General features: G+C 38.4%; 1 protein-coding gene across 1 annotated transcript in view; it reads left to right on the top strand.

Annotated features, from left to right (window-relative positions):
* The window catches only part of LOC309495370 (NACHT, LRR and PYD domains-containing protein 1 homolog), a 66,821-nt gene extending 41,962 nt beyond the window's left edge, over window positions 1-24,859 (top strand). Inside the window, exons 6-11 of the mRNA XM_082165058.1 lie at window positions 8,311-8,484; window positions 8,575-8,748; window positions 12,889-13,062; window positions 21,321-21,367; window positions 21,448-22,024; window positions 23,222-24,859. Of these exons, the coding sequence (XP_082021184.1) occupies window positions 8,311-8,484; window positions 8,575-8,748; window positions 12,889-13,062; window positions 21,321-21,367; window positions 21,448-22,024; window positions 23,222-24,431 (2,356 nt within the window). The 3' untranslated portion in view covers window positions 24,432-24,859. The remainder of the gene's footprint in view (window positions 1-8,310; window positions 8,485-8,574; window positions 8,749-12,888; window positions 13,063-21,320; window positions 21,368-21,447; window positions 22,025-23,221) is intronic.
* The last annotated feature ends 289 nt before the right edge of the window (window positions 24,860-25,148 follow it).

Raw genomic sequence — 25,148 nt, 5'->3', positions numbered from 1 at the left:
CGGTTCTTGTGGAATTGGATGAGTTTGATCGGTCCATTTGTGGGTTGATAACAGTATTGAAGTCTCCAGCAATAATAATATTATTTGTGTCAGGTAGTAGTGAGAAGAAATTATGAAAGAAGGATGAGTCATTATTGTTTGGTCCATAAATATTAGCTAGTGTGTATGTTATATTATTAATGGATATATTTATGATAATAAATCTCCCTTCTGTATCAATAACAGATGTGTTAAGAATAAGTGGGATGTTTTTATTTATTAATATTGAAACTCCTCGTTGTTTACTATTGTATGTCGATGAGAATATGTTGTTAAATTTATTAAATTTTAGATTTCCAAGTTCCGATTTTGTTAAGTGTGTTTTAGTGGTGGGGGGAAAAATCGATTCTGTTCAGTATCGCGATATTTTGAGCACGCAATTATATAGATACAGTAGCGCAAAGTATCGCGATATTTAATTATAAAATTAGGCTTGTTTGAGATGCGCCTCGCCTGAAATGTATGCGAGAGTAGGCGGCTGCAGTGAGAGGAGGAGTGAAAAAAGCGCAGGCAAGCCGGACAGTTCTCTCTTCTCGTAGTGGATCTGAGACCTGCGAGATCAGAGATGGATATCGCGGGATTCACGGGATTCACGCTCGTGCACAGTGTTGCTAATAAACTGGATGTAATTCGAAAGTTCTGTTGCTTTTATATGAAAATAAATAAAATGAACAAGACACCCAAAGTACTTGTTATTTAATTCCATTCCAAATACATGTTTATCAATATTTTTTTCTTTAATACAGACATATGTGTTTTGTTTTTTTGTGGGGTTTTTTTTCATAAAAATTAAATTGCATAACCCAAAGAGATTGCACTGTCAGATAGTTTGGGAATATTCACACATAACATATACACATAAAACATGATATTAGAGTTTTAAAATCAAACATTTTAAAAGAGAACAATACATCACAGTTGTTTAAACCAATGAACATTAAGCTGTGTCGTCAGCAAGTCGTTTCCCATCATGCTTTTGATCAGCGCAGTCAGTGGAGAGCAACTGCGCTCGACTGCAGAATCCGACAGGTGCGCCTTGCGCTCGCGAGAGATTTTTGACATACGTCAGCATGACATCAGAGCAAGGCGGAGCGCAGTCGGACACATTTCTAACCGGCATGCATCTCGCGCTGATCACCGGTGATCGATTCTGCGCAGATTTTGCTCATCTCAAACAAGCCTATTATCTGTTTTACTTTCGGGTTTTCTCGGAGTTTACTCTGATAATTTACATGTGCGTATTACATCCACAATGAAGCGCTTGTTGTGGTGCTTTGTTGTCGTGCATTCAACAGGAAATTCAAATGAAAATGTAGATGCCAAGTATAAGTTTAGCATAGATATATTTCCACTCGCTGAACACTGACTGAGTGCTGGAGAGTTTCGCTCACCTTCAAGCGATCATTCAGCTCAGCATACCTGTGTGTGACGTACTGTAAACTCTAGTGTGAAGGCGCGCGCTCTCCGTCGCGTTTCTCTCACGCACGCAAAGAGAGCGAGAAAGAGTCTTACGTTATACCACGCAAAATCGACGTGCTACATGTAATCGAAATTCTTGTTTGTATTTTCCTGTCAAAATAACCGAGTTGATCTGGGATTATTCAGCTTTTAAGAACAACCAGAAGAGATGCCGGTTTCTCCGTAGTCCGGTAGTGGGCGGAACTAATGCGCAAACAGCAATCTTTTCATCAGCAAATCTTACATCAGCAAATCAGAGCGAACGAACGCTGTCAAGGTGATTAACCCAGCAGCTCATGTGTTGTAGGCTATATGGGGAGGCTGCAGACCAGGGCCCGTATTCATAAAGAATCTTAATGCAAAGAGTAGCTCCTAGTGACAAAATTCTAAGAAAATTCTTAGAAATGTGGGCGTTTACTCTTAAAATTAAAGAAAAACTCCTAGTAAAGAAAAAAGTAATTCAGAAAGCATCTTAACCCTTAAAAGAGGTCTTAAGGTCAAAATTGTTAGGAGCACGGACGAGGACTTTTAAGAGGCTTAAGAGTTTCTTTAGCAGAGGAGAAAATGGCAGAAAGATGAAGAGGGAGAAGAAATGTGTTGCAGACAATGGATGACAGTGAGTTAATAAGACACTATAGATTAGATCGTGCAGGGATCATGTTTGTGACTGATCTTATTAGAGACACGCTAACATCTCCGACACAGCGCAGAATTGCCATAGCGCCTGAAATGAAAGTAATCACTACATTACGATATTTGGCAACTGGGAAAATTCCATGTTTGATACATTAAAACCAACATTCAAACCACCGCTTAAATAGACATGCCAGCAATCAGTGTAACTGGAAAGAGTGGAACAATTTGTATCATTCTAAGCAATCAAATACCTTATAGGAAATCAACAGCATGGTAAATAAAAAAAGGATTTATATACACATATATAATGTGTGTGTGTGTGTGTGTGAGAGAGAGCGATCAAATAGGAAAAATTACGCATGTAAGTTCAAAGTGGAGGCTTAGAATAGACCCTATAGTTAAAATCACTTTTTTTTCCCTTCTTGGACAACCAACCAATCACAGTCTTCAAAAGATTGTGTCATACATAGCAACGGGGTCAACCCCGCCTCCTCACTAAGATAAAAGTTTTTGTATTTTCCTTACTCAGAGTTGCTCTCAGATCGGTCCCGAATCGCTCTTAAGCTAAGACTCCTACATAAAAGTTTTTAAGCTAAATTAAGAGTTTTCTGAGAGGATTCTTAGAATCTTTATGAATACGGGCCCTGGAGCCGGTAGATCTACGCCCCATGGCAGTTTTACGCCCCAGCAGTTTTACGCCCCTGCTGTTCCAGATGCGTCCAGTAGGGGGATATACTGCGAAATAACACCATTAAATCGACGCTCAAAACTTACACATTAATTACTAGGGATGTCCCGATCCGATCACATGATCGGAAATCGGGCCCGATCACGTGTTTTCAGACTCGATCGGAATCGGACGTTACCTCCCGATCAGGACTCGGATATATATGTGTATATTCTCATTATTTTTTAACACATCTATAGTTATGCGGTGGCACAGAGTTACGCAGGTTTCACACTGCACGCGCAGGAGCAGTGCGTATGGTGAGCAGGAGCAGGACACGCGTGTTTTGCTTTCACACTGGCAGTGTTTGTCACGCGCGGCTGAACCGCGGGTTGTGTACAGACAGAGTACTCTATAATGGATAAGTTGGCATTGCTTTTTTCGTTTTCAAATACATTTAAGAGAAAAGACTTGTCGAGAAGCTTATTTTATTAATAATTTCATTTATATAACTTTTGGTTCATCTTTGTTTTTATTGTTATGGCAACAAGTTTGTTTTTGGACTTTTTTTTTTTTTTTTACATTGCTGTTGGTCATTGATTGACTGTTTAAAACACAATCGATATCATCAATGCACTTTTTGGATAAAACTGCGGTGTATTTTGGCCATGATCAATGTATTGTCACTTTAATTCAGCAAAAGCGGCGCAGCAAAATTAGACTCTGCGCCGAAACGATCGCGGCACTTCTGCTCTGCTCTGCTATACGCACTGCCGCGCCACCTCTGCGCGCGGTGTGAATGCTGTAAAGACTAGTTTAATCTGTTAACATGGGCGGCGAAAAAAATACGCACTGCACGCTCTGCTAACAGTGCAGTGTGAAACCGGCGTTAGGAGTTAGGAGTGCAGTTCCTAAAAGCACATTACTGGCTTTGCAAACACTGTAGCACTTTTATTTTTTATTTGTTTACATGCCTACCGGGTATTTTAAGTTGAGGTGCTATTTGTTTATATATTAGACTTTTTTATATTTACTGTTGCACTAAAATCCAAAAGTGAAGAATTTATTTATTACTTGATTGTTCAAGCTACCTCACAGAAGTGCTCTGTTTGTTAACAGAGTTGTTGAATGTTAAAATAAGGTGAATTAAATAAAAAATAAGGAACATCCTGGATCGGTTTTTTCGCTCTTCTTTATTCTTTTTTTATGTATTATAGAAGTATCGGATCGGGACTCGGTATCGGCAGATACTCAAAATCAAATGACTCGGACTCGGACTCGAGGGCAAAAAAACCTGATCGGGACATCCCTATTAATAACCTTCCCGTTCATAGACTTTGCCCAATTGTGTGTTTTTTGTTAATTTAAATATAAACTTTACAGTGTAGATCTGCACTATGGATTAAAATATCTGTAGATATTCAGTTGGGCTTCACTCTCTTGACTCAGCCTACAGAAGACTATTTGTTTTTGTGAATTAAAAAATTAATAATACACATAGTTGAATCAGATGACAAGTAATGATATATGACCTACTGTAGAATAGTTCATTGAATATTGAATATAGAATATATGTTTATAATATAGAATATTTTTATATACAGGATACTGCATGAGTGAAATATGTTATTGTGAATTATATAAAGTTACATTTAGATATTAACCATATTTAGCCTATTAGACATACAGCACCGTGTATGGATCCTCGATTAAATATCTACTGTACTATTCACTATTGGTCATCATACAGCTACAAAACAGTGTCCTAGCATTTTATGAAGACAAACACAATATGCACTTGTTGGTGGAACACTTTTGGAAAAAGTGTCAAGACACTTTGATTTATTTTGGCCACTGATGATGAACTGTGCAGAGAAAATTGAAAATTACATTAAAAACATGTCCATGTATGTCTCTGTAAGTCATTTATTTACTAGAGAAGCTATTGGTTTGGAATGCAGTTAAAAAAAAGAGATGGGTGTTTATTATAGTTTATACAAGTTGAGAGAGAGAGAGAGAGAGAGAGAGAGAGAGAGAGAGAGAGAGAGAGAGATCAGTAGTCCAGATCAGTAAGCTATTTTAAGAAAAATGTATATTTAGATATAAATTAGATAGTTAGATCATCTCATTTATAAAAAACAACTCAAACCAGAAAGGAGTAAACATAGAGGAAGAAGAGGCCATCTCACGCAAGATAAAGACAGGCAACAAAAGAAAATGCAAAAGAAAATTAATTTTGAAAGTGACTAGCAGCTAAACTTACACGTGGTTAGCTAAGTTTAAGCAAGACAGAACATCAACCTGACCGTCCAGAACTTTTTGCTCTATCAAGCTAATCGTTTATAAATAATAAATGTTGCTTCGTTCATTGCTAAACAACAATAACTTTAGCAGATTATTTAATATACCTCAATTCGTGTCGCTGTACAGTCTCCCCCTACTGGACGCATCAGGAACAGCAGGGGCGTAAAACTGCTGGGGCGTAAAACTGCCTGGGGCGTAGATCTACCGGGCTCCAGGTCTGCAGCCTCCCGGACTGCCCTATACTATATTTATTTTTTTATAGACTATGGTTATATATTGTCATTATTAGTAGTAGAATTAGTAGTAGGATTATCTTTTAAGGCGAGACACGGCAGGCAAAAACATCGTTTTTTTTTTACTGGTCAATTTTGAGATTTGGGGATATTTGTCTTCAATAACATGTCTTCTTTCAGACTTGTGTTGAAAAAAAGTCCGAAATACACATTTAGGTCTTTATTTTATTACACTTTGTCTGTTTGCGTCTGTAGATTTCTCATAAATTCAACAAAAGTTCGCGTTCTTAATCACCGTGCTGCTCCGCGATCTCTGTCGTCAGCCTGTCATCAGAAGCACCGTTAGGAAGCTCTCTCTCTTGTGTACAATCCTGTCGGATCCAAATATGGTCATTTCCTTTCTATCAGCAACCAATCGTGAAAGTAAAAGGGCTGAATGCGCAATCTCATTGGCTGATGAAAAATCTTTAAAGCCCGTTTTCTCAAAATGACTTTTCTCTCATTCTCCACGTCCGAAATCTCCACTTCAGTAGCACCTATATACACCAAACTTTCCAGACTTGTACCTAGTTATATTATGAAGACATTTACAGAGGGATTTGTAAATATATTATTCCTAGCCTGATTTATATAACATTTTATTCCAAAAAACATGGCGAAAATCATTTTTTTAAGGCTATTGACAGTATTTTCTGATTTACAGGATAACAAAAGTAGATATCCATAAATCCCTCTGTATTTTTTTTCCCATCTAATATGTGAACACAATGAAAAAATATTTTTTAACCTGGCTTTATCCAATACTCAGATATCGTTTTTTAAAATATATGCAAATTAGTGCATATTTGATTAGATATTGCCTGATTTGCATATTTAAACATTAAATTACAGAAAACTTGTAATACATTTTTTTCTCATCTTAATGTAGGTAATCAACTGGGAAAGTTTCATGGTGATATCTGCTAGTTAAACATTTTACCCTATTCACCTGTAGTGTCTCGCCTTAATAATAATAACTATCTTTTTTTTACAGAAACACTAAATGACCAACAATATCTTAAGCACCACCAGTTGAGTTTAAGTTCAGTTAAAATGACAAATATGCATTCATGCATGATTATCAAGTTTTAGTTCTAATTACTGAAGTTATATCATTAAATAGCTAATGCTTGATTATCATAATATAATGCTTGATTTACTGATTTTAAGAGTGTACATTTAGATATATAAAAAGCTGTGCCATTTTACAAGCTGATTTTGTATATATATAAAAGTTTTTGCACTTCAGTTACTGTGTAGAAGATAATGTTCACAGAATTAAATGTGACATTTGAAGTGAGTTGAGCAGTCTTATTTTCCTCATTTTTTGTAATGCCTTTGAATAATATGGGTGCACGAATCGCAATATATCGCAGAATCGAATCGCAATACTTGCTGTATCGCAATATGTTAAGAATCGCAATAATATTGAATCGTGGCCCAAATATCGCAATACTATCGAATCGTCACATTTTTGCCAATTCCCACCCCTAGTGTGTTTCTTGTATGAAAGATATATCAGCCCCCAATTTCATCAGATGATTAATTTATTTCGCGTGGAAATTGGTAATTTATTCCGTAGCGGGTTCCTTTCAATTCTTTGCCTTTACTTTTGATGAGTTCTTTGTGTTTGTAATGTTCCAATTTAGCGATGATCGGTCGAGGTGATTTATTTGACCGTGTTCCGAGACGATGAACTCTGTAAAAGGTTATTTGATTTACAGTGTCCGGTTGGAGTTTGAGTTGAATTTTCATAAAGTCTCTGATCATTGCTTCGGGATCATCGGAAGGATTTTCAGTGATGCCAGAAAATATCAGGTTATCGCGCATGCCTCTTGTTTGAATGTCTAGAATGGTTTCTTTAATTAATTTCTTTTCTTTTATGACTGTCTCCATTTGTTTGTTGAGTGATTCAGCATTAATTTGGAGGGATTTATTCGACTGTTCTAGCTTTTCAATATGTGTGTATGCAAAATCCAGACTTGCTCGAAGTTCTTTTATTTCTTCATGTACTGAAACCAGTAAGTCCAATTTTCTGTTAATGGGATCTGCGTGGGATCTCGCGTTACTCAGCCATTGCCCGTTCATAGTTAAGGGGCAGTATTCCAACATGACTGCAGAGAGCACGTATGTCATTCGCCGTATCTAAATGTCCGTTCAGGTTCAACAACTGGCGAGCAGTGTACCTGAGAGCCATTCGGGGAGGGTCCACACCAGCAGCAGCCTCACGGCAGTGTAAGCAGTGTACGTCCTGGGCCCGGCAACAGAAGAATAAATTCCAGTAAACAGCACTCCAGATAAAAGCAGTAGTCCAGCATGCGAAGCATGATTCCACATCACAGTAGAATAAAAAAGACACAGATAATCTTCACTGGCTCATAGCCAAAAAAACTACTAAAAATAAACGGGAGAGAGAAGCGGCAGCCAAAAGTGCCAGCGTGCCCTTTCAACTGGATATGGGGATGTTTAATATAATGGAAATATAAATATAGACCTGTGACTTCACCTGGGGATGTGGCCAGAGCCGAAAGTGACAGTCTTTGACCTCACGGCCCAACTCCATGTGAAACAGATTCATTCTACATTATATCTTGCCAATCCTTTATCTGCTTGAAATTATTATTATTTTTTTTAATTTATTTTTTATACTTACTTTTTTGTTATAAAAACTACTTCAGTTTGGAATAACTTGGCTATGCTATGGACAAGGGAACCCTATTGTCAGTGAGCGTCAAGCTGTTCATCCACCAATGTGTATTACTTCTCCACAACGACCACATATTTCACAATATTTGTCTTTATTTTATCTTTGTATTGGCAATTTATTATCTATTTTTTTCTAGTTGTTTAGTAGTTTTCTAGGTGCTACTGCTGCCCCTTTAAAGAAAAGCACCCTGAACTCCAACTTATTGTGCTGTATTTACTCTCTTCTAGTCTTATTGGCTGTTATCTCACTGGTCAGGATTGTGAAATTGTGTCATCAGCTCTACAATCCTCAAACTGTGTCCTGAGAGAGCTGGATCTGAGTAACAATGACCTGCATGATTCAGGAGTGAAGATTATTTCTGATGGACTGAAAAGCCCAAACTGTCAGCTGCAGATACTGAGGTATTTAAGAACATATGAGAGATTATTTACAGTCTGCCGGTCATAATGTCGATGTGTGTTTGTAGATGGTCTGACTGTGTGTGTCTGTAGGTTGTCTGGCTGTAAGGTGAAAGAGGAAGGCTGTGGTTATGTGTCTTCAGCTCTGAGTTCAAACCCCTCACACCTGAGAGAGCTGGACCTGACGAACAATGACCTGCAGGATTCAGGAGTGAAGATTATTTCTGAAGGACTGAAGAGGCCAAACTGTAAGCTGCAGATTCTAAGGTATTTAAGAATATATAAGAGATTTATCACACCAACACAGAAAATATACAAAGGGACAGTGCTAGCTGTTGGAGATTATGTGGGAAAAGGGAACCTAACCATTATCATATTTCTGGGGAGTGCCAGAAATTAACCCAGTTTTGGCAGCTTTTTTTGAGGTGATGATTCCTTTCAAGTGTGAATGTTTATATCTGGCTAATAGTTCTTTTGATGGGTGGAATAACATCGATAAGAAACTGATGTTAATTCTTCTGGCAGCCAGTAAAAAAGTAATTACAAAGAAATGGCTTAAACCAGAGCCACTTACAGTTGATGATTGAATTGACATATTAAACTATATAAATATATATACAGTCATGCTCAGAATGAATCATACCCCTGGTAAATATGATCAAAAATGGCTGTAAAAAATAAATCTGCATCGTTTATCCTTTTGATCTTTCATTAAAAAAATTGGCAAAATCCTAACCTTTCATTGAAGTAAAAGAATTGAAAGTGGGGGGAAATCACATTATAAAATAAATGTTTTTCTCCAAAACACGTTGGCCACAATTATTCATACCCTTTAATTAAAAACCTTTTTGCAATCTCCTTTTGCCAAGATAACTGCTCTGAGTCTTCTTCTATAATGCCTGATGAGTTTGGAGAACACCTGACAAGAGATCAGAGACCATTCCTCCATACAGAATCTCTCCAAATCCTTCAGATTCCCAGATCCATTTTGATGCTTCTTCTCTTCAGTTCAGCCCACTCATCAGGTCAGTGAACTGTAGGGGTGGCACGGTTCACAAAACCCACGGTTCGGTTCGTATCACGGTTTTAGGGTCACGGTTTTCGGTTCTGTACGGTTCTTGTTATTTTTCCTTTAATCTTTAACACTCCAAAAATGTACTTCAGCATATTATATAGCTTAATTATCTAATTATAATAATTTATTTATTTCATAAATGGGGCGTGTTTGCAAAACGCAGCTTCTCACAATATAGTGAGTGAGTGAGCGGTTACCGTGAGGAAACTTTCAGTGGTCCTGGAGGTCCATCCATAGTGAGAGCTACGTGGGCTGTGTCGGTCGGACAGTTCTTTGTCAATTTCTTCTCGTGTCTCGTCATCATAGGCGTAATTTGCGGGTGGGACATGTCCCCACCGTTTTTTGCCAGGGTCGATATTGTCCCCACCACTTTTGAAACATCTCACGGCACGGATGTACCAATACAAATAAATAAAGCATCTTTAACTAGCAAAGTAATCTTTTCGTTCATTTGTTAAATAAGAAGCAATCTAGTGCTGAAATGTGTTTTTTTAATCAAGTGATCAAAGTGCTCGTTGCCGTTGCGATCAGTGGCGCTGATACAGTGTTTGTGGCTCGCGCACATGCTGCACAGTCTTCACTCGGATTCAATCCGATCAATCCGATTCAATCTCGGCGCTTCAATCCGTTGTGGAGACTCTCTATTCGTTCCGGTGAAATAAAATAAACAAAATTCACACAAATCTGTCCCTGCTTGATATACAACCACTGATAAACATAATCGGTTTGACACGCTTGGCAAAAGTTCTGCCACTAGACCAGTAAAGTACATTCGCGAAACAGTCGATTATGTATTTATTCACGTGAAAAAAACAACATATAGTGGAGTAGATCTCATTAAATGTCTAAGTAAACCCAGCACACTATTTAAATCGATCGCTGGACATCGTAATGTTACTCTACATACATCTGATTTATGATTTAGCATTGTATTAGCACGGGCACGAGGCTACATTGCGCATGCGTCGAACCGTGCGACGCACATGCGCACCGAACCGAGACAAGCGAACCGAACGGTTCGGATCTTTTTTCATGTACCGTGCCACCCCTAGTGAACTGGGACGGTCATGGCAGAAGCTTCATTTTGTGCTCCCTAACACATTTTTGTGTTGATTTTGATGTTTGTTTTGGATCGTTGTCCTGATGGAAGATCCAACCACGGCTCATTATAAGATTTCTAGCAGAGGCCGTCAGGTTTTGATTTTTTATCTGTTGATATTTGATAGAATCCACAATGCCATGTATCTGAATAAGAAGTCCAGGACCTCCAGCAGAAAAATAGGCCTACAACATTAAAGATCCAATGGTATATTAAATTGTACACATAGGGTACTTTTTATCCTTGTGTGCAACAAACCCATCTAGCGTGTTTGCTGCCAAAAAGCTCTTTTTTTTGTTTCATCTGACCACAGAACCCTGTGAAGTTCCAGTCGTGTCTGACCACTGAATATGCTGGAGTTTGTTTTTGGATGAGCGTGGAGCATTTTTCTTGAAACTTGAATGTCTTTGGCCACTCAAACTTTCATCCTCACGTCAATTAAGACAATATAGACACACATCCTCTTCCTGGCAGATTCGTAACATCTTTAGATTATTGTAACTTCTTAATTATTGCCCTGATGGTCAAAATGGGGATTTTAAATGATTTAGCTATTTTCTTACATCCACTTTCTATTTTGTGATGCTCAACAATCTTTTGCTGCACATCAGAACTATATTCTTTGGTTTTACTCATTGTGATGGATGATTAAGGGAATTTGGCCTTTGTGTTTCCTCATATTTAAACTCCTGTGAAACAAGAAGTCATAGCTGGACAATTTCATGTTCCTAGTCACCCTGATGTGCTAAAAAAGGTTAATATTAATGGGAATATACTTCAGAGATATTTTATTCATAACAAATTATTTTGTTATGAATAAAATATTTACCAGGGGTATGAATAATTGTGGCCAACGTGTTTTGGAGAAAAACATTTATTTTATAATGTGATTTCCCCCCCCATTTTCAATTATTTTACTTCAATGAAAGGTTCGATTTTTGCCAATTTTTTGAATGAAATCAAAAGGATAACCGATGCAGATTTATTTTTTACAGCCATTTTTTATCATATTTACCAGGGGTATGATTAATTCTGGGCACGACTGTATCTGATGGAAAAGCTAACCCAGACAGAATACATTTGTTCAATATGGAAAGAAAATACTGATTATATAAAACCAATTCGCACTGACTTTTCTTGTTGTATAAATGGTCTGTAAGGTAATTTTTTTAAAGAATTATAAGTAATACCTCCCCTTGTTCTTGTCAAATTGAGGAAAACACAAAATATCTGTATAAGCTTGAGTTTTGAATTTCCATGACCATTGGCAGACATGCTGGGTTATAATGCTGTCTCAGTATTGATGTATATGTTTTTGTTTTATTGTAAAGAATAGAGCCCGACCGCTATATCGGCCGGCCGATATTATTGGCCGATATTAGGCATTTTCCAAACTATCGGTATCGGCATTTATAATGGCCGATAAATGAATATTTAAAAAATAAAATAAAAGCAGCTAGGACTGGACCCGAATATTCGTCCGGTGGGTTGGTATTCGATTTGAAAATTTGACAGTTTTTTTGCACACCTGGGATCCAACGCGAAACGGTTCTCATTCGCACTTGAATAAGGCCGGCAAAACACTGGCTGCGTTGAGTGAGCGTCTCAGCTGCGTGGCGTGTCCGTTTTTATTTCAGCTCCCATGTTAACAGGTTGGAGTTTGCACACTGCCTGTGTGAGACACGCGTCTCAGATGCGGCTCGAGCCACGCGGAAAACGTGTGCATGCTAGAAATAGAACCGACGCGTTCCAGCTACGGGAGTATTCTCTGGCTAGAGCGCAGAACAGCGGAGTTTGTTCCGCTTTTTCCAGAAGGGATTATGTAAAAAAAAAAAGCCTTAGATTACAGTCTCAATGACTAAACAGTCATTGAGACTGTAATCTAAGGCTTTTTTTTTTACATAATCCCTTCTGGAAAATGGTTTATACAGCCCACATACATAGAACAGGCAGATATTTTGCTATTGAATGTTGTGTAAGTGCAGTTTATAAGAAATGGGTCTAATATCCAGTTTATTTTCAAAATCAAAATATCGGCTTATAAATCAGCTCTTTTCGAGTTAATATCGGCATCGGCCACCAAAAATCCATATCGGTCGGGCTCTAGTAAAGAATAATTTCTGCCTTGATAAATGTATTTGTCCGCTGAAATTGAAATAAGTACATATAAGAGATTATTTTCAGTCTGCCAGTCATGTGTGTTTTTGTAGATGATCTGACTGTGTGTCTGTAGGTTGTCTGGCTGTATGGTGACAGAGGAAGGCTGTGGTTATGTGTGTTCAGCTCTGAGTTTAAACACATCACACCTGAAAGAGCTGGACATGAGCTACAATCACCCAGGAGAATCAGGAGTCAAGCTGCTCTCTGACAAATGGATGGATCCAAACTGCTCACTGCAGATACTCAAGTATGTGGGACAATAAGAGGCCCGGTTTACACCTGGTATTAAGATTTGCCTCAGGTGATCTGACCACAAGTCGGTAACTCTCATTCGGATGTAGAGCAATAAACTCTCATAGAATGTATTTATTACCAATATATTAAATAGGGCTGTCAAGTAGTTAAAATATGTAATCAAATGAATTACATGATGTGGCGATTAATTCATTTGTTAATTACACGCACATCAAATTTGGCTGAGAAATTACCCCCAAAAGATAATTTAAAGTCATTGTGTAAAGCATCAAATAGATATTACAAAAAGTAGCTCCAGAAAGAAATATTTGATTCAGTATAGAATTTATTACACATATGTTTTTTGATCATGAGGTTGAGTAAATGATGACAGAATTTTCAAATTTTTGGATGAACTATACCTTTAATGTTGTAGTACTGTATATTTTCTCACATTTATTGACTCGTTATTTCATCTGACTCCATCAATGAAAAAGATTTTAATGATTTCTGTGCATCATTAAACGTGAACAAATATTTGATTATTCTTTTAAACTATGATTATATTTCACCCGCTTAGATCAGGAAACTATATCACTCTGAGGTACCTTATTCTCGCAAGGCCTCACGGCACAATTTCTCCAGTCCCGATCATCAGAACAGAGGTAATTGACTAAATATCTGGGATTTGCCATATTCACACATGCACAATCAAAGATATGTAATATAGCCTTGAGGTACCCCGTCTGGAACTTAATTAAATCGCTTTACTTTAGTAGAGGTCTTGACCACCATTAAAAGACGTTAGTCGATCAACTTTACTTTTCTTAAAATGGTTTTTGCTTGGCCAAGCTCGTGGCATTCCACGTCAGTCAGAATAAAATCAAACGTTTACAATTTATTGACCAGGTAATGAAGCAATAATTCAAAATCCAATTCATAAGAATAAAATCATCAGTTAAGCATATCATAACAACAATTCAGAAATAGAGGAATTTGTAGAAATTATTACCTGGCAACAAAAAATTACACACAGCGTTTGTGTGGGAAGTCAACCTACAGACCCCCCGAACTTTTCTGCTCCTTTTCCTTATAAATCCAGATAATGCAATATTCTTACCAAATTGTGGTGTCTGTCATTATAATTAGATTTTGGTTCCCTATTGAGGGGTTCACAACTGTGAGATCAGAATTTGTACTTGAATGGGTTCCTGTTTTGCATATAGGAGGTGTAGTCTGAATGGAGGATCTGGGGGAGGGAACACCTTTTTTTGTTACATATGCAGGAGATAGTTCAAGTGTTAATTCTCAGGAGGGCCTTTTGTTTCATCGAGGGGTCGATCAGACATACTGGCACCAGCCTTACAATGCGACGGCAGCCACAGTACAACGGCACCAGTGCGCTCACCACACACCAGATATAGGTGGAGAGAAGAGAGAGTGATAGAGCCAATTCAGTGGATGGGGATTTTTAGGAGCCCATGATTGGTAAGGGCCAATGGGTGGAATGTGGCCAGGACACCGGGGTTACACCCCCACTCTTTATGAGAAGTGCCATGGGATTTTTAAAGACCACAGAGAGTCAGGACCTCGGTTTAACGTCTCATCCAAAGGACAGTGCTCTTTTGACAGTTTAGTGTCCCCGTCACTATACTGGGGCATTAGGAACCACACAGACCACAGGGTGAGGGCCCCCACTGGCCTCACTAATGGCGCTTTTCCACTGCATGGTACGGTACGGCTCGGTTCGGTACGGCACGCTTTGGCGCTTTTCCACTGCATGGTACGGTACGGCTCGGTTCGGTACGGCACGCTTATGGCGCATTTCCACTGCATGGTACGGTACGGTACGGCTCGCTTCGGCTCGCTTTAAATGGTACCACCTCTGTTGAGGTTCCAAGCGTACCGTACCGGTACTAAAATGTGACGTGAAAACACTGAAGATCACTGATTGGTCAGACAGAATCGTCACTACCAGTGTCATTGTATTTGCGACACGAGACCATGCACGAGACAAACCCACTAGATTTAAATAGCCAGTAGACAACAGCCAACGCTGTAGTGTCTTGCAGTTAAAAAGTTTCTTGTAAACTGTTTCTTGCAGTCAGGGGCGGCGCCGGATAATTTTTAACGCATGTGCTGAGGGCACACACACACATATGTGTGTGTGTGTGTATATATATATATATATATATATATATATATATATATATATATATATATATATATATATATTATTAATAAATGAGCAAAACTTGGCCACAAAATATTTAATATTCAATTATTTTAATGATCACAATTAAAGTTTTAATTTTATTAAATTGAACAAGCGCAAAATTCAGCATTCAATCAAATATTCAAAAAGACTTAATAATAATTAAAGCTGCAAGCAGCGATGAAAGGGCCCTCGCACCCGTGCCGCCGCCACCCGGTGGCTTTAGGAAGACAGAGCATGGTTGGACAATGTGCATTTAAGGAGGTATATATAGTAGTTGCTAGCAGGTTTAGTATGTTTTTAGCATGCTTAGTACACAATAGTTATGTGGTTAGTACTGCATTACTGTGTTAACCATGTCAGTTTCTGTTGCCAGTAGGTGGGGCTATGTCTATATCTGAATATCGCTATGTAGATGTGTTCAGTGCAGGACTTTTATCAAACATGTGGAGTTTGGGGCAGATTGGACATTGTATGCTTGAGTTACAACAACTTCCTTTAGCATTTCTAGCATGTTTTATGATGTTTCTAGCATATTACATATTAAAGGGTTAGTTCACCCAAAAATTTAAATTCTGTCAGTAATTACTCACCCTCATGTTGTTCCAACCGCGTAAGACCTTCGTTCATCTTCGGAACACAAATTAAGATATTTTTGATGAAATCTGAGCCATGTTTCACTCCTCCATAGGCTTCCAGTGTGACCGAAACTTGCTGGCCCAGAAAAGTTATTAAAGAGATCGTTAATATAGTCCAAGTGACTCCAGTGGCTCAATCTTAAGTATATCAAGCGACGAGAATACTTTTTGTGCGCAAAAACAAACAAAAATAACGACTTTATTCCACTATTCATTTCCTTCTCTCTGGATGTCTAGTTGGTTTGCGTAGTGTTTTTGCGCAGCGCGTCTGTGTCACACGTCACCACGTAGGCTCACTATTGGCCGACGCCGGTCATGTGTGTGTTGCGTGATGACGTGCAACACAGACGCGCAGCGCAAACACACTACGAGGCCCAGAGAGAAGGAAATGAAAAGTGGAATAAAGTCGTTATTTTTGTTTGTTTTTGCGCACAAAAAGTATTCTCGTCGCATGATAAACTTAATGTAGTGCCACTGTAGTTACTTGGACTATTTTAACGATGTTTTAATAACTATTCTGGGCCGGTGAGTTTCGGTCACACTGGAAGCCTATGGAGGAGTCAAAATTCTGTCAGATTTCATCAAAAATATCTTAATTTGTGTTCCGAAGATGAACGAAAGACTTACATGGTTGGAACAACATGAGGGTGAGTAATTACTGACAGAATTTTCATTTTTGGGTGAACTAACCCTTTAATTTTGGGGTAGATTGGACATTGAATGCCTGAGTTACAGCAAATTCATATTTAATTGCAGTAATAGGATGCTTTAACACTTAGCTAAGTATTTGATTGCATGTTTCTAGTATGTTGCTAACATGTTTAGCAGTTGGTGACACTTTTTTATATGTTATTAGGAGTCCAGAATAGTGTTAAACGTCACTTCCTGTTGCCAGCAGGCGGCGCTATGACTATATCTGAATATGAGCATGGACTTGTGTTCAGGAGATAACTATTATCAAACGTGTGAAGTTTGGGGTAGATTGGACATTGTATGCCTAAGTTACAACAACTTCCTTTAGCATTTCTAGCATGCTTTAGAACTTAGCTATGTGTTGCTAGCATGTTTATTGCATGTTACATATTAAGTTTGGGGCAGATTGGACATTCCATGCCTGTGTTACAGCAAATTCATATTTAATTGCAGCAATAGCATGCTTTAGCACTTAGCTAAGTGTTTGCTAATATGTTTCTAGTATGTTGTTAGCATGTTTAGCACTTGCTGGCACTTTTTTATATGTTATCAGGAGTCCACAACAGTGTTTAACATGTCACTTCCTGTTGCCAGCAGGCGGTGCTATGACTGTAACTGAATGAGCATGGTCATGTGTTCAGGACAGAACGCTTATCAAAAGTGTGAAGTTTGGCGCAGATTGGACATTGCCTTCTTGAGTAACAACAACATCCTGTTTCATTGAATTAGCTAAGTATTGCTAGCATGTTTTAACATGTTTCTAGCATTTTTAGAAGTCAGTGGCATTTTTAACATGTTGCTAGAACGGCATCAACGTGTTAAACATGACACTTCCTGTTACCAGTAGGTGGCGCTATTACTATAACTGAATATTCTCATGTAGATGTGTTCAGGCCATGACTCTTATCAAACGTGTGAAGTCTGGGGCAGATTGGACATTCTGTGCCTGAGTTACAACAAATTTCTATTTAATTGCAGTAATAGCATGCTTTAGCACTTAGCTAGGTGTTTGCTAGCATGTTTTAGCATGTTTCTAGTATGTTGTTAGCATGTTTAGCACTTGCTGGCACTTTTTTATATGTTATCAGGAGTCCACAAGAGTGTTAAACATGTCACTTCCTGTTGCCAGCAGGTGGCGCTATGACTATAACTGAATATGAGCATGGTCATGTGTTCAGGACAGAACGCTTATCAAAAGTGTGAAGTTTGGGGCAGATTGGACATTCCATGCCTTAGTTACAGCAACTTCCTATTTATTTGCAGCAATAGCATGCTTTAGCACTTAGCTAAGTGTTTGCTAACATGTTTCTAGTATGTTGTTAGCATGTTTAGCTCTTGCTGGCACTTTTTTATATGTTATCAGGAGTCCACAACAGTGTTTAACATGTCACTTCCTGTTGCCAGCAGGTGGCGCTATGACTGTAACTGAATATGAGCATGGTCATGTGTTCAGGACAGAACGCTTATCAAAAGTGTGAAGTTTGGCGCAGATTGGACATTGCCTTCTTGAGTAACAACAACATCCTGTTTCATTGAATTAGCATGCTTTAGCACTTAGCTAAGTATTGCTAGCATGTTTTAACATGTTTCTAGCATTTTTAGAAGTCAATGGCATTTTTAACATGTTGCTAGAACGGCATCAACGTGTTAAACATGACACTTCCTGTTACCAGTAGGTGGCGCTATTACTATAACTGAATATTCTCATGTAGATGTGTTCAGGCCATGACTCTTATCAAACGTGTGAAGTTTGGGGCAGATTGGACATTCCGTGCCTGAGTTACAGCAAATTCCTATTTAATTGCAGTAACAGCATGCTTTAGCACTTAGCTAAGTGTTTGCTAGCATGTTTTAGCATGTTTCTAGTAAGTTGTTAGCATGTTTAGCACTTGCTGGCACTTTTTTATATGTTATCAGGAGTCCACAAGAGTGTTAAACATGTCACTTCCTGTTGCCAGCAGGTGGCGCTATGACTGTAACTGAATATGAGCATGGTCATGTGTTCAGGACAGAACGCTTATCAAAAGTGTGAAGTTTGGGGCAGATTGGACATTCCATGCCTGAGTTACAGCAACTTCCTGTTTCATGGCGAAACATCAAAATTTGTCAGGCCGCCGAGGGCCCGCCCTTCGACGAAAACTCAAGATCTTCGCAATTTAACGTCGCAAAGGCCTTAAGATTACACTCACCAAATTTGAAGATGATCAGATTAAAACTGTAGGAGGAGTTCGTTAAAGTACGAGGCCTGAAAATGGCAAAAAGTGCACAAAAATCAGAGAGGAAGTTGAAAATGGCTGACTTCCTGTTGTGTTTAGAGCTATGCTCCAAGAGACTTTTTTGTAGGTATTAGGTCATTACACATATGTACCGAATTTCGTACACGTACGTGGAACACAGCGGGAGGCGCACTCTGTTGAACTTTTATAGGTGGCGCTATCGAGCCATTTTGCCCCGCCCAATTCTGAAACCTATATCAGATGTAAATTTTCGCCAGTTCTGACGCGTGTGCAAAGTTTCGTGAGTTTTCGAGCATGTTTAGGCCCTCAAAAATGCAATTAAATGCGGAGAAGAATAATAATAATAAACAGAGCAATTCCAAGAGGGTCCTCACACCATCGGTGCTCGGGCCCTAATAATGTTATTTCTCTCTATAGGCGCGTTTACTACGAATATGGCGATCGTCAACTTCATCTTTGCCATGCACAGACAGAAAACACTATTTTATAAATAAAAATCACTGCACGCGTCCCTGGATTTACAAACGCACATCTTGCTTGTTGCACGCACATTATGTAGAAATAACGAGATATTATGTTGAAATAACATTATTATTATTAAGTCTTTTTGAATATTTGATTGAATGCTGAATTTTGCGCTTGTTCAATTTAATAAAATTAGGCCTATATATAGCCTATATATATATACTATTAATAAATGAGGCCATAAACCTTGGCCACAAAATATTTAATATTCAATTATTTTAATGATCACAATTAAAGTTTTAATTTTATTAAAACGCGTGCACTGATTTTTATTTATAAAATAGTGTTTTCTGTCAGTGTCTGTCTGTGCATGGCAAAGATGAAGTTGACGATCGCCATATTCGTAGTAAACGCGCCTATAGAGAGAAATGCACATAGGCCTAATGGATTACATAAGAGAGTAGCCTATTTCTTTTTGTTTTGAATTATTTCGTTTAAAGACATTTCAAGCTTTGTGTATTTGAGGATGAGATGCGCTCCAGTTAACGTACAATGCAAGTGACCGCTCGGGCGCCTCAATGATTAAATTGTCTATTTTGCATCTTATTCAATCCAGGCAATTGTTTGATGAAAAAATTATTAAAATTAAGATACAATTTATACAAAACGAAATTCACTTTAAAGAAATGCTTTCTACAAAACAAAACTTAATGAAGTGGTCAAAATTATGTCTGACTCGCTCCATGTCTCTCTACTCGTGCTGTTCACTTTTCATCAACATAGGCAGATGGAAAAAAAATAACATAACATTAACTAAATGCGCTTTTTTAATGGCAGTTACACATTAGGCCTAGACTTTCTATTTGTAAAGATTGCTGCACATTCATTTAATTCTGAATTTTGCACACACAAGTTGAAAGGCATTTGTTCAAATCAAGTTCACGGATAATTGTGCGTGCATTTATTAATCATTATGATACTAAAATCATAAAGTAGGCTATGCTATGTACAAAAAATCAGATGAGCCCAGAATATGAACGCAACGTTTAATTACACGTTAAGAATTTTCCTTCCATATAGGAAACCATTATAAGAACGTTTAATTTAAAAACATCCACATGCCGAGAATCAAGAGCACCATCCCCTGTGTTGTGCGTTTGAAATGTGGCGCGTTTACGATGATGTCATGGCAGTAGAGGCGGCAACTATAACGATCAGTCCCACCCATTTTGAAGCGGTACTAACTGCAATGGAAAAGCAACCGAGCTAAAGCGAACCGAACCGTGCCGTACCGAGTCGAGTCGTACCACGCAGTGGAAAAGCGAAGCGAGCCGAACCGTTCCGCGCCGAGTCGAACCGTACCGAGCCGAACCGTGCCGTACCATGCAGTGGAAAAGAACCCTAACACCTCCAGCCGCAACCTGATTTTCTCAGGAGGTCTCCTATCCAGGTACTGACCAGGCTCAGCCCTGCTTAGCTTCAGTGGGCAACCAGTTTTGGGCTACAGGGTGATATGACTGCTGGTGCATATGGAAATATGAAATTATTTTTTTTAATGAGATTATGCGAATCAATCAAAATGAACTTTAGCTGGAAAATAACTTTATTAAAGAACCGCTATAAAGCCAAACAATCTGTTACCTTAAATTATATGTTTATCTCTGTAAAGCTGCTTTGAAACAATCTCCATTGTTAAAAGCGGTATATAAATGAAGATGACTTGACTTGACTTGACTTGACTTGACACACACACACACACACACACACACACTCGCGTTCAAAGGGAGGATGATGCACACACACACACACACACACACACACACACACACACACACACACACACACACACACACTCACATACACACACACACACAAAAACTCTTGTGTTCAAAGGGAGGATGATGCACACACTGACACACACACACACACTCTTGCGCTCAAAGGGAGGATGATGCGCGCACACACACACACTTTCTTATGTTTCCTATAGAAAATGATTATGAATCATGTTTGTTTTTTATAGTGTGGATCATTGTGGAGAGTTCAGAATGACAGCAGGATTACACAAATGTAGGTCTACACACACAATCATTTAGTGATTTATTGTTGATTTGTGTCATTTAGTGAAATGTTTCTCTTCTTGTGTTCAGATGCCTGTGATCTCACACTGGATCCAAACACAGCACACACTCAACTCATTCTGTCTGATGAGAACAGGACAGTGAAGTGTGTGTCTGAGGATCAGCCGTATCCTGATCATCCAGAGAGATTTGAGGATGTTCATCAGGTTCTGTGTGGAGAGAGTCTGACTGGACGCTGTTACTGGGAGGCTGAATGGAGCGGAGTTAAAGCTGATATATCAGTGTCATATAAAGGAATCAGCAGGAAAGGACAGACAGAAGAATGTGTGTTTGGATACAATGACAAATCCTGGAGTCTGATCTGCTCTGGTAACAGATTCACTGTCCGTCACAATAATAACTACACTGGTATTCCTGTCGTCTCTTCATCCTCTATGAGAGCAGGAGTGTATGTGGACGTGTCGGCCGGCACTCTGTCCTTCTACAGCGTCTCTGACACACACACACTCACACACTTACACACATTCAACACCACATTCACTGAACCCCTCTATGCTGGATTTAGACTTTATTCTAACTCCTCAGTGTCTCTGTGTGACATTAAACAGCGTCCTGAGAGAAACAACAGTGATACACACACAACCGGGTGAGTGAAATATACTGTGTCTTAGTGAAGGATTTCTCCAGACTGAATAATAGTTCAATCCTCTGTTCTTCATACATCACTAAACACTAGAGATGCACCATATTGGGTTTTTGCTGATACTCCATATGCTGAAATACAACATGTTTTGGCCAGTACCAATAAATACATATTTTCCTTTGTTTTGAAACAACACAGAGTCTCTCCTGTGCAGAGACTATAAACACATTATTCTTCATTTTAGTTAGTTTAGAGCTAAATCTATTGTGTCCTTCAGTGTCAGAGTTGTGATGTCTCTGTGAATAGGGCTTAAGACTGATTTACTGGTATTTCTCTAAAGCTCCTGATCACACACGATCTCTAAACTGTAATTTGCTATTAATTGTCTGTAATTTTCTAGCTGTAGTGTGATCTTCTTTTTTATTAATATTCCTGCAGATGAGGAATAAGACAGAAATAGTCAAATTCACTCAGTATTACTTGATCTATTCCAGCACTCCCTCAATTACAATCAAGCACAATTAACTGTAGACAGTTGTGTTTTAAGCAGTAAAACAGTCCAGTTCTTTATAGTCAAACTCATTTATTATGTTTGATAATGAACATTTCTGTCCACCCCAGACTGCTGATGGTCTTTATCTGTCCACCTCTGTGAAAATATCCACAGTTAAAAACACTGATTTATAGAAGACTTGACACATTATTCAGCTTGAGCTTATTGATGGAGAATATAGAGTTCATGTTGGCTAGTTAAACATAGACATAACTGGACAATTATGTGTGAATTAAACTCTCATTATAGTATATATGTGTCTGTTATATTAGATTGTGTGTTATTAGTGAGTGACATCACAGGTGTCAGTCGCAGCATTATATACTAGCTTTATATTTTCTCTCTGTCAAACTGCCTGTCAAATAGTTTTTATAGTAAACTGTGTGTATGTTGTTGGTTTTGAATTGTTGGTAATACTTTACAATAAGGTCCCATTAGTTAACATTTGTTAATGCATTAACTGTAATTGTTAACGTTAGTTAGTCAACTGTTCATTGTTAGTTCATGTTAGTTCAGGTCCAGTAAATAATATTAACAGATACAACTTTTGATTTTAATAATGTATTAATAAACATTGAAAATAACATTAACTGAGATGAATAAAAGCAGCTGACTCTTTGCTTCTGCCTTCTTCTGGTTCTTCACAGGTTCTCTCAGCCCAAACCTTCTGGGCTCGATATTCACCCGCTGCTGAACTGTCAGTCTTGTGTCCATATAGCTGATTCTGATCAGTGGCTTCAGATTGAGCCGTCGGCCTGTACAGATGAAGGAGGGTCAAAGTTCAGGGTCAGCACTGACCCAGGCCGTTACGAGTGTGTCAGGACCAGAATGCGATGGGTCTGTGACTGTGTCGTCACCCTTCAGTACCGTACCGTAGACGGACTCTTCCTCAATGCAGAGCTGGAGAGGCTGCAGTGCAACCGGATCGGTCCAGTGATTGACGTGACGGTGATCTCAGGGAAACTGGAGGAAGTTCATCTGCCCCATTACGCCTGTTTAGGAGAGTCTGACCCCTCTCTCAAAGATGCTGTGAAAGTCCTCACAGTAAAAGACGAGGGAATAACCACAGAACCTGTGCAGTTGACCCGATTCCATGCTAAGATTGTCCAACCATCCTTCTCTATTATAACTTTAATAATAAGTTGGATAATGGGATGGGACGAACACTGCGATCTTCTTCTCTACATGTGTTCTAAAGATCCTCTCATTCTACATCTCTACTTTTTTCCAATTGATCCCTGTGAAAGAAAAAATGTTGAGGAAACTGAAAAATCATTTTCATCACGCATCATCAGGCATCCCAGACCTGGCAGGCCATTTCGGATGAAAACGCCACACATTCTTGACGTTCCTGGTGCCTCCACTATCAATCCTGAAGAAGGGATCACATTCACAAGAGAAGCTCCGCCAAACTACTTCAAGGTCAACACCTGTCTGGAGAATGATCTTCAAATGACTCTTATCAGAGAAGAGGATCAGAAGACTGTCTGGACTGCAACAATTAAGAAAAATGAACTCGATCAGATTCGTCCTGAGAGAGACGAGCCGCGTCTGAATAGTGATCAGATTCGTCCTGAGAGAGACGAGCCGTGTCTGAATAGTGAGGCAGATAAAGCAAGATATTTTGTTGACCATTGGCCAGATCTCATTCAAGGGGTTACAAATTTTGGGATCATTGCAGATAAACTCTGTCAGCAGAAACTAATTCATGAAGAGCAATATTCAGAAATCACACATGAAAGTTTAACCAGTCAGCAGAGCATGAGAAAGATCTGTGACATTATACGCAAACACAGAGATCCTGTGAAAGCTGAATTCATCTCAATTCTTCAGGAAGAGAAGCTTTACCACTTTTGAATGTTGGTGTGATTCTTGATCTGATATGGGTTTATCTGAACTTATCAAAATATAATCCTTTCTAAATATTCATTCATAGTAAGATTACAAATATTATAAATTTTTTGCTCTTTTCATTGTAAATGTTCTACAGGGAAATAAATGTACGTTTTTGCACATCTAAGTAAATGTTCTACAGGGAAGGTAAAACGAGTTCAATGTTAAAGTAAATGTATACCAGCATTATATTTATGTTTGTCTAACTGTATTTCATACTTGTTGGTGGATTGCTGATGTACATTTTTATAGATTAGCCATAAACTATCAAATGTTGTAGTTGACTAAAAAGGATAGAATGCAGCTCTTTTTTTCATATGATTATATTCTTCTGCAAACACACAAAGTTTGGTGAACTGCAATGAGGAACATTTAATATTTTCTTTATCTAATAAAAGTATTTTCTGTAAACTTTTTTTTTTTGTTGTCTCAGAATTTAACACTGGGATATTTTGGATATTTCACTGCATGGAAACATTCTTAATGAATAGACATTCTGTGATAATGCACAGAAACTAATATGTCATTATTTATTTTAAACTCAAATTCTCCAGTGACAACATACTATACCCCTAATGGTGGGTAAGTTGAGCCACTTCTGTGTCACTAGCGCTATTTCTGTGTACTTATGATCCTTTCCTTAAATCTGTCCTATTAAACATTATTCAGATGGAGTTAGAG

Source organism: Leuciscus leuciscus (genome assembly GCF_965113295.1).
Source record: "Leuciscus leuciscus genome assembly, chromosome: 3".
Classification (NCBI taxonomy): domain Eukaryota; kingdom Metazoa; phylum Chordata; class Actinopteri; order Cypriniformes; family Leuciscidae; genus Leuciscus; species Leuciscus leuciscus.
The sequence above is the reverse complement of the archived record's forward strand: the minus strand, read 5'-3'. Positions and strand labels throughout refer to the sequence as shown.